We start from the raw sequence: 11091 nt of genomic DNA on the forward strand, positions 1-11091 counted from the left end.
GATAGATTAAAGGTAAATAGATTGAAGATAGATGGACAGCCAGATAGATCAAAAATAACGTAGATAGATATAGCTCTGTGGAGTTCTTCAACTAGATGAAGAAGAGGGATGGCGTGTTTCGGGTGTATGGATGGGACGGATGTTGGTCTGTATCTTCATGCAGAATCTTGACGATAAGCATAATGACGTTTCGAGTGTATGTACACAACAGAGCAGACAAAACTGCATGCGAAGCAAGAGAATAATTGAAAAGAGAGGGAAAGAAATCTTGCGAAGTCGTCTTCTTTAGATACGTGCGTAGGGCATACGATCACGAGACTTCTCTCTCTCTTGGCTCGCAGTCAGCATGGCCCCTATATTGATGACCTCTAAGACGTTCATATCTATCTGTATATACCAATATAGACGTTGTGTCTCTACGTATATACGTTATATCTATATTATATATATATGTATGTCTATATAAATAGTAAAGCGTGTGATGTATGAGCTCTGTCTTTGTGTTTTGTATCTGAGGAATGTCTGACCAACGACTTTCCTGTACGTACACCTGAATACTCGTATCAGTCTATCTCTGTCTACTCCACACACACTCTCTCTCTATGTATACAGAGATGTTGTCCTTTCTTAATCTCTTCACCCCCCAATCCTTTCTCTTTTTCATCTTTCTTTCCTGCTCCTTGCCTTATGCCCCACCTCGCTCTCTCTCTCTCTCTTTTCATCTTCCTTTCTTTCTTTGTAGACGCACTTGAGCTATGGTAAGGAGTTTTCGAAAGCGATTGAAGATAAGCAAGTGGCGCAGCAAGAGAGTGAGAGGATCAAATTTGTAGTGGCACGTACAGAACAAGAGAAGAAAGCGGCAGTTGTGCGAGCAGAAGGAGAAGCGGAAGCGGCCCGTTTGATATCTGAATCGATTAAGCAGCATGGCTCGGGACTGATTGAAGTCAGGCGTCTCGATGCGGCTAAAGATATCGCCGAGACTCTCTCAAAGAGCCGGAATGTCATGTATCTCCCTGCTGGTGTGAATATGCTCTTATCTCAACAATAGGGATGAAGATCATAAGAAGAAGAATGAAGAATGAAGAGGATTGAGAAGAAAAAGAAGATGAAGAAAGGAAAGGCGAAAGAAAAAGAAGAAAGGATGAATGCCTGATGTGCGTGGGTGATGCCTGGATCGACAAGAGAAAACGAGAAGAAGAAGAAGAGTTGGCGGAGATAAAGAAAGATACCTTCAGACAGAGAGAGATGAAAAAAGAACTAGAGAAAGACAAACAAAGAGAGGGAGGGAGGGAGGGATGGAAGTTGTTCGTGTTGGGGCTGTGTCGAGAGCATACTACTAGACATGCTTGCCTTTTTCTTCTTTTCTTTCTTTCTTTTCTTTCTTTTTCTTTTCTTTCTTTCTTTCTTTCGGTTTTCCGTCGTCTCTCGTTCGATGGAGCGAGAAGGGAGGGGGTGGCTGTCATTTTCTTCTCTTTTCTTGCTTGACTTTGTCTCTCTCAGGAATCAGAAGAAAGTAAAAAAGAGAGGAGAGAAAAGAAAGAAAGATGGATTTCTTCATTCTTTGTATTCGTCCGTACTTACTCATCGCATTGGGCCGAGATCCCCCAGCTCATCTCTACGTACATACATATCACTACCTACATATACACAGACATACATGGTGTCCATATATAGATATATATATACATACATGTTGTATATATATATATATATATAGGTGCATGTTGTCTATATGTATATATATGTGTGGTGTCTGCATGTATGTATTGAATGATGTGCGTACATGTGACGTGGAGATCTAGGGATTGAAGAGATGTGAGAAATAGTTTCTCATCGAGGCTATCTATTTAGTTATCTTTCTTTTCTTCCTTTTTCCTTTCTTTCTTTTTATCTTTCTTGACCGTTCTCTATGCATGCATGCGTGCATGCAAGTGAACGTCATGAAACGTTTTGACCTGAGAAGCTTCTTCAGTTGTATCAAACCCAGCCTAGTGAATTGCCGTCTTCTCTTCTTTTTCTCCTTATCCCCTTTTTCCTTCGTCTTTATCTTCTTTCTATGCACACGCGTTTGTCTCTTCTCATCAATCAGCCGATACATTTTCTCTATAAAAAGGAAAGAGATACACTTCTTTCTTTCTTTCTTTGTAGATCTCTTTTTTCTTCTTGATCTTTCATCATTCACTCACTTTTCTTTCCTTTCTTTCTATTCGCTAAGAGCCTCTAGATCTCTTTCTTTCTTTGTCCGTCTGTCTGTCTGTCTGGAGTATCTGTAGGAGTAGTCGTGACACTGCTGTTGTTGTGGTTCTTCTTTCATCTCTCCCTTTTTTGCTTCTTTTTCTTTTTCTTCTTTTTCATTACGAGGAGCAACAAGGAAGGCTAGAGAATGAATGAATGAATGGATGGATGGTCAAAAGACTACGAAGACTCACACACACAGAGAGACATCACACACAGGAATCGCAGGGGTGAAAAATTGAAGTTTAACGTCTCTGATCATTCATTCAGACAACTGTCTCTTTTCCTTTCTTTTCTCTGAAGAGAGGGAGAAAATTCGAGTCTCTTGGAAGGAAGAATGAAGAGCGAGGAAGACAGATATAGGTAATGGAGAGAGGAGAGAGGATACATGGAGAGAGAAGCATAGATATATAGATTCACGTTTCCATCTCAAAGATCTTCAGTTATATACATTGTCAGGTAGACTGATCTAGATGGATGATAGATCGATCCACTAAGAAAAAGACCCATAGATAGATCAAAGACACGAGAAGCTCAGGAGATAAATAGCCTAGTGAATTGTGCCTTTTTTCGCTTTCTTCTCTCTTCAGCTTTCGAGAAGGGAAAGAAGAAAGAGAGAAAATATGCGACGATGATCACCTTCATGCTAAAGATGCTACTGTCTCTTCCCAAACTTATATAGATATGTAGATAGATATATGTCATCGACAAGATGTGTGTCTTACATATTCGTATCTGTATATGCACATATATATCTATATATACGCGCGGTACGGTGCAGATGATAGAGAGTGAGCTTGTCGACGTGTCTACAGATAGGTGCAAAATAGATATGTATATATATATAACACAATTACATGGAAAGGTGAATATACATGGCTGTACATGTGCGGTAGACATACATGTAGACATAGAGATTTGCTACAGATGTAGCTGTCTATAGCCGTAGCTATGAGTAGCCTTGAACGGAGAAACTTGGAATGCCTATAGATACACGCGTATGCATGCATGCGCCACACTTCATATACATATATATATATATAGAAAGAGAAAGTCAGGCGGAAATGTCCAGGAGAAAGATGAGAGAGATGCTTGTGAAGAAGCTCTTCTCTTGTTGAGTTTGTTTCATAGAAAAAGGAGAAGAGAGATACTTCAGAAACTCCTCTTTTTCTTTCGTTTTCCCTCTTAATATTTCCTAACAGAAAAGAGACTATTGAACCAAAGAATCCTTTTCTGTCTAAGTAAGGAAAAAAGTCGCGCCTGAGAGATTTCTTTCTTTCCTTCTTTCTCTCTCTCTCTCTTACTTCCTCCTTCCTCTTGTCTTTGAATAAGTTCCGAAAGGGAGAGACACCAGAGTTGTATAGAGTTAAAAGAACATATGCACGGCAAACATCGATAGATACGCATACAAGATATAGTTATCTATATCTATATCTATTTGTATTCAATCGACCAGCGGTCTATGTATCTGTAGGTAGGCTGTCGCTTCCTCTGTATTGATATCTGTAGCGTGTATACATAGACAGGAAGATACGATGAGAGAGCAGAGGAATGAATGACGACTCTTCACAGGAACTTTTATATGCAATTCTCCAAAGAGAAGAGCATCGCTCTATTATCCCTCCCTCTTTCTGGACCTGATTAGGGAGGAAACCCATACGGAGGTGGAGGGTTCAGAGTTTGCTTCTTTTGGCAGAGAAAAATCCAAGTTTCTCAGGTGTACATACACCCCGACAAGACGATGGGAAGAACAAGACTTTGTTGCATGCATGCAAAAAGCTCAGAGAGATTCACGGTTTTGAGCCTTTTTCTCTCTCTTTCTGTTGGCTCACCATGAGACTTTTCATCTTTCTTTTCTCTTCTTCCCGTTCAGTGGTATTATTTTCCACCTTGTCTTCTCTTTCCGCACAAGACTAGGACAGAGGCCTCCTCCTCCTCCTGTCATTCTTTCCCTCTCTTTCATTCTTGCCTGCTTCCTTCTGTTTTCTTTTTCATTTTTCTCTTCATCCCTCGTCTATTCTTCTAGAACCATTCAGAAGATTCTCTTTCGTTCTCTTTTTCTTTCTAGTGTCGATTGCCTTTCTTCTTTCCAAGCGCAGAAGAGACCTACTGACCCTTTCTGACTTTCTCTTCACGATCCTGCTTTCCCTTTCTTTCCTCGTTTCTTTCTCTCTCACTCTCTCTTTCTCCATCTTCTTCTTTCTCTTTCTTCCTTCTTTTCGATTGGAGGCCGCGTCTTCTCCTGTGTATGTCGTTCTTCTTCGTTTCTTCTTCTTTCTTTCTCTCCGTTCTCCCGACTTTCTTGCCTTTAGCCTCATCTTTCTTTCTTTTCTTCTTCTCTTTCCTAGATGGCTCGAAACTCCTTACCAGAGAGAAAGAGAGAAGAGAAATACTCGGTCGGATCAACGACAAGATAAGAAAGAAGAACAGCAAGGAGAAGAAGATCGACACTCCAGCCAACTTTCTGCTTCTTTTTCTCTTCTATTGAAAGTCTTCTTCCTTTTTTCCTTTCTATCTTCCGTACTTATATATCGGCATCTGATTTTCTCTCTTCTTCCTTTTCGTTATGTAAACTTGGTCACTTTCATTCTTCTTCCTCGTCTTTCGTTTCTATTCCTTTCTTCTCTTTGTCATCTCCTTACAGCTTTCTCTTCATCCTTTCTTCTCTACGTTTCTGTGTGAGGTAGATTTGATCTGAAGGGTACCTTTCTATATTCTGCTTCGCTGAGAAAGGAGTCCTCTTGTTTGCTTCTCCTTGCTTCTCTTTTCTTTCTTCTCTTCTTACGTTTCAACCCTTTCTTCGATCCAAGTTTCTCTTCATTGACATTTGCATCTTCTTTCGTCTCTCCTTCTTTTCTTCCTTCTTTCATCCTTCTTTCTTTCTGTCTTTCTTCTTTCTCTCTTTCATTCCTTTCTTTATCGCTATAGTATTTTCTATCTCCCTTTTTTCTCCATTCCTCCTCCAACGTCTGTTTCCTTCTCTTCTTCCGAGAACATCTCTTCTTCTTCTCCTCGTCTTCTCTTTCTTTCCAAGATCTTTCAGAAGAACTCTCTCATATCTGTCTTTTTCTCTTTGTCCGCTCTATTCTCCTTTTCTCTTCTTCTTCTCTTTCCTCTGTAAAGATGTCTTCTTCTTCATCTTCGTCGTTAGTCGCAGCGGGAGGAGTGCCGTCCGGGGGCCTTCTGTCCCGGGGCCAGGGAGACGGCTTGCTAGCGACACCATCGATGCTGAAAATCATAGCTGGGCCGGAAGCCCCGGGAGCATCGACAGATCTAGCTATGGCAACTCAGAGGCAAAGCGTTCTTGACTACTTTCAGTCTGTAAGCCAACAAGGAGATTACTTACAAGAAGGAAAAAAGGAGCAAGAGAGAGAGACAGACAGATGAACACGAAGAAGAAAAACCGTATAGGTAGATGTCGAGGACGAGGAGAAGAAGGGATGAAAGAGAGGAGAAAAAGAAGTGAATAAGATGAACAGAATCTTTGTTTGGAGTTCCTTTCGCTACCTAGTATCACTGGTTGCCTGTGTAGGCTTGTATGAATGAATATGCATGTGTATGCTGATCTGCTTGGAAGTCGTGAGATTCCGTTCTAAGGGGAAGGATTGGTCCTCTTTTTCTCTGCCTGCTAAGACACTCTTCTCTCTTATTCTTCTTTTCCTCTTTCTTCTTTCTCCGCTTTTCTCAAAGATACCGACAGACTTCCTCTTTTTCTTCTATCCTTCCTCTCGTAAAGATGTATCGTGTCTATTAAGTACTAGCTAGAGTGTATGTACGTACACTTGGGTCTCTCTCCTCGGCACATCTCGATTTTCATCTTCCCATCAGGATCCGTCTGCGTTTACACCTATGCGTATACCTACTCGTACATGCAAACAGTGTCGATGTATCCACTCTCACATCTATCAAATGCATGTATCTAGACACGTATGTGTGTATACTCCAGGTGTATGTACACCTCAAGTGTATGTACACCTCAGGTGTATGCGCACCTGATATATGTATGGTGTATGGGCGTCTGCCGTTTCTTCTTCAGTGTTTCCTTACTTTGTTTGTGAGGGTACCTCAACTTTTCTTTTCGTTAATGGCAGTAGAAGAGAAAAGAGTCTTCGAGTTTTCGTCTTGGCGAAGACGACTGCGCGAGCCTTCTTCCCTCTTCCTTTCTTCTGTATCGACCTATTATCGTGTGTGCATGCATGCACGCCTGAATTAAGGCCGAGAATGGTGCTTCTTGGCGTGAGTGAGTGAGGAAAGAAGCAAACGACAACGAAGAGAGACAGAGACAGAGAGTGACCGATCTGCCCCGAAGGTTGAGAGGTAGAAAGATTAACAAGTTGCCGTCTTTCTTATCGCACAGACATCGCTTTATTTCTCCTTCTTTCTTCTTTTCTTCTTCTTCTTTTTCTTCTTCGTCTCTCGCTGTTCCTTTCGTTCTTTTGTTTGCATGCAGGGAAGGAAATCAGGCCTTGAAGCTCCAACTATGCGTCTGACTGGACACTCTGTAAGTTTCTTCTTCTTCGTCTCTTACAAAGAACTTCCTTATCGCCATCATTTCCATTTTCTCTCCTTTTCGTCGCCATCCTGTTTTGCTCGCCCCGTTCTCTTCAGTCTTCTTCGACGCAGAAGAAGTGCGTCTTCGCACAAGAAAACGGTCGTACATTTACATCTCTCTATCTTTAGTCTATCTATCTATCTTTAATCTATCTATCTATCTATCCATGTATGTTTGAACTCTCTATGGATCGACGTCTAGATTCCGTGAGACTGCATGTAGCCTGACTGAAGGCTTATCACTATTTTCTGTTTCACTCTCTTCCTTCTAACTTCATAAGTAGACTTAATCCATGTATCTGGGACTCTATATATCAACAGTCGAAAGATCCTCTTCTTCTTCTTCTTCTCTAGGGTAAAAGAAGATCATAGCGCGCACCCTCTACTTTAGTAACGAGATGAGAGAAGTTTCTGTCATTTCTTTCTTCTTTTCTTTCTTCATCTTCTCTCTCTCTCTCATTTCTTCTTCTTTTTTCTTGTAGGGTGAAGTATTGGCTGTTGGCTTTTCTCCTGATGGAAGGAACATTGCCTCTGCTGGCGTAGATAGAGAAGTCTGTAAGTCTCTCTCTCTCTCTTTCTCTCTCTCTCTCTTTCTCTCTTTGTCTCTCCGCTTCTTCGTTTTCCTCTTCTCTTCTCTCCTAGATTGAGGCGCGCACGCACGTCTGCATATAGATCTATATATAGAAAGATATCTATCATGACGTATGACTTCTGTTGGATGTATAGACACTTACGACTCCTTCCATTCTTTTGCTCTTTAGACTTCTCTTCAGGTCCGTAGACTGTCGTTGGCCGTGCGCCGGTCTGCGTTTCTCCATAGGTATATGTATGTAGATACATGTCTACAAGGAAAGGCCATCCCTATCACTTCTTTCTTTCTTTCTTTTTCTTTCTTTGTCTTTCTTTGTCTGTAGTGATTTATCACGTGTATGGAGAGATCTTCACATGGCGTGTATTGAAAGGCCACACAAAGGCAATTCTAGACTTCAGATGGTCCATCGATGGCTCGTAAGTCTCCCTTCTTCTTCTCCCCCTTCTCTCTTCTTCTTAATTTTCTTTGCTTTCTCACAGAGAGATAGATAGCGTAGGAGAATGTCTGTCCCTTCAATGTCTCTCGTGTTTTCCCACAGAGATCTATCTCTCTCCAGAGAAAGAAAATAGTAGCTGCTTCAGCATGCATAGCTATATCTATAGAGAGAGATAGAGACGGGAGCACAAGCTAAGCAAAAAGAAGAAGAAGAGGAAGAATGTGGCGACAGAAAATGTAAATGGATCTTTCTCATTGCCTTTCAAGATGTCTGTGTGAGTGGACTCCACGCTTTCTTGAAGCGTCTCTTTGATAGGCAGTTAGTTAGACATGCATACAGAAGGTTTCCAATACATGCTATGATATATCTCTCCATACATGCATGTTGGTATACATATATAGTGAGAGAGAGATATGTAGATTAGAAGACAGATAGGCTGGTACATCTAAGACAGATAGATAGATAGATACATCGACATAGATTAAAGCTGGTAGATACATAGATAGGCAGATATGTCAAAGATAGATAGATAGATAGGTAATGAGAGTTCTATCCTTCTAGACTCAAATCCAAAGCGACGTTCTCTAAATCTAGTAAACTCTCAAACGTGTTCTTTCTTCTTTTCTTTTCTTTTCGTCGTTCTTCCGTGTATGATCTAATGCTGTTTCGGAGAGTGTGCTGTTTCATCTATTAAAACGAATTGATATACATATATATATGCATATATATCTGCATGTGTCTGATAGAGTGATAGAATGCATCCAGAGAGAGAAAGAAAGATATACATTGATAGGACTTGCGCTTGTTTGGCTTCCCTTCGCTTCAGTCGCATGAGCGTTGCAAGCACGAGAGGTGCATGCATGCACCTCTCGTGCTTGCAACACTTCCCTCTTTCTCCCTGAATCTATCTGCCTACCTATCTTCAGTCTATCGCCCTATCTGTCTTTAATTTATGGGCCTGTCTATCTTTGATCTGCCTATCTGCCTTCGATCTCTTCCTCCCTTCCTCGCTCTTTCTTTCTTTTCCTTCTTTCCTTTTGCTTGTCCTTTAGACATATTTTGACGGCTTCAGCTGACGAGACAGCATGTATATGGGATGTGGAGACAGGAGAGAGACTGAAGAAGTTGAAGGGTCATGTAGGAATTATCAACGCATGCAGTATGGCCTCGAGAGAAGCGTGTGAAAGTCCGAATCGAGCGACGTATGGCTGCGCCTCTCTACTCGTGACGGGCTCTGACGACGGAACGTCTCGAGTGTGGGATACGCGCATCAAAAAGTGCATTAAGAAGTATCAGCACCACTACCAGGTATCACTCGAAACAAAAAGAAAGAAGAGATAGAAAGAAAGAAACAAAGAAAGAAAGAAAGAGAAACACGAAGAGATAGAGACATATCGGGGAGATAGAGACGTACCTATCGATATACATATATATGTATAGATGTAGAGAGAGAAAGAGGGAGGAAGGAAGAGATAGGGGGACAGAGGGATGGAGACACATAGGTGATAGACAGATAGAGAGAGAAGGGGAGGTGGAGAGATTCGATAGTGATATAGATACGTGAGAGAGAAGAAACGAAAGAAAGAGAGAAGAGAGAAGGCGAAAAAGAGGGAGGAAGAGAAGGAGGAGAAACTCCTTCATAGAGTAAAGGGGTTTCCTGTGGTGGTGTTGTCTTTCTATTCTTCTTTCTTTCGCCTCGTTCTTTTTTGTCGATGCATGCGTTTCTTGCTGCTGCTGCTGAATTCTCTCCCTTTCTTCTTTTCTTTTCTTTAGTTTCTCCTCGTGCCTCTCACTTCCACACACACGGGGAGAAGAGAAGAATGCGCTCACTAGACACGCTAGGCACGCACTAGACACGCACAGTCATCGCTACACCCCTTTGCTTTTTTTTCTCACTCTCCCTCACTCTCTCTCTCTTCATATATATATATGTTTGTATGACGAATGCATATACAGACTCTCTATGTATCTATGTTAGGAGTTGACAACACATCTCTCTGTAGGTATACATATACGTACACACATATATATATATACATATATATACATATATATATATATATGTATATATATGTATATGTATATGTGTGTATGTGTACATACACAGATATTTTGGGTGTAGAAGGGACATGTCATGTGTGCCGTAGCGGGCGACGCCTTTCTAGCAAGTCTTCTTTCTTGGAGTTATGAATGAGAGATCTAGAATTGTCGACCGTCTTCTCTCTCGAGAATTATCTTCGATAAGCTTGTAATGTAAACAAAACCTTGTCCTCCTCGTCCTCCGCATCACGATTTCTTCGCTTTTTTCTCTCACTCTTTCTTTCTTTCTTTCGTTTCTGCTGGAGAAGAAGAAGAAGAAGAGGAGGAGGAGGAAGATCGGAGGAGTGATAGTCGAGAAAATGCTTTGGATGACAAGAAAACTCAACCCTCCAAGCTGAAGAATCCTAGCCTGAACAATGTGCGTTTCTTTTCTCTCTCTTCCAGCCATTCTTCAGGTGTATGTACAGCCCATCACAATTAGCGTCACCTAACACGTTGAATTAAATAGAAGAAAGAGAGTAAGGAGGGGAGTAAAATAAAAAGTGCGTTCCCACGAGACATTTTCTTTCTCGTATCGTCGCCGGGCCGAAGCAGCCTCTTCACCTTCTCATTTATCTCTTTGTGCTTTTTTTCTCTTCTCCTTTTTCTTCATCTTCCGTTTCTTCTTTCTTTCTTTCTTTGTATGTGGATTTGTCTGTGTGTGTGTAGATTCTTTCAGTAGCTTTGGATGGCCATGGAGGGAGAGTCTTCGCGGGATCTCTCGACAGTACCATACGCGTGAGTGAAGGAAAAAATCCCACACAACTCCTCTCTCTCTCGCCTGCTCATTCACATATACATGCAATGTATACATCTATCTCTCTCTCTCTATATATAGAGATATCCCTTATATCTATCTATCTAGATATATATGTGCGTGTCTCTCTTTCCATTTTTGGTCTCCTTTTCGTTTCTCTTCTCTCTTGTCATAAAGAGACTCCGGAGAAGAAGAGGAGGCAGTTCTTTTCGTCCCTTTTTTCCTCCTATAGACAGCAGTCCAGTCTATTCACGGTTCCTCCTCCTCTCTTCTCCTTATACACATCCATACATGTATACACATACATATATATAGATATAGCAACATGTGTATAAATAGTAATAGCTATAATAGTTATAGTAGTTTAGCATCAGCATCAAGAGTTGTCGTAGGCAAGCCTCCCTACACCTCCGATGAATGACGAGAGGGGGAGAAAGGGGG

At 41.3% G+C, this 11091-nt stretch overlaps 2 protein-coding genes across 2 annotated transcripts in view; both read left to right on the forward strand.

Moving 5' to 3' along the window:
- Positions 1-2383, forward strand: part of CSUI_005409 (prohibitin) — a 3128-nt gene extending 745 nt beyond the window's left edge. The window contains exon 2 of the mRNA XM_068065585.1: positions 743-2383. Coding sequence (XP_067922438.1) covers positions 743-1048 — 306 coding nt within the window. The 3' untranslated portion in view covers positions 1049-2383. The remainder of the gene's footprint in view (positions 1-742) is intronic.
- A 1485-nt stretch (positions 2384-3868) lies between these two features.
- On the forward strand, positions 3869-10631 carry CSUI_005410 (u5 snrnp-specific protein; the record flags this gene model as incomplete). Its single annotated transcript, XM_068065586.1, has 6 exons — positions 3869-5556; positions 6686-6736; positions 7269-7341; positions 7701-7794; positions 8867-9122; positions 10563-10631. Coding segments are annotated over exons 1-6 (741 nt in total), but the record flags the coding sequence as incomplete, so codon positions are not given.
- Between the last annotated feature and the right edge of the window lie 460 nt (positions 10632-11091).

This window comes from Cystoisospora suis (assembly GCF_002600585.1).
Source record: "Cystoisospora suis strain Wien I chromosome Unknown contig_2621, whole genome shotgun sequence".
Lineage (NCBI taxonomy): Eukaryota > Apicomplexa > Conoidasida > Eucoccidiorida > Sarcocystidae > Cystoisospora > Cystoisospora suis.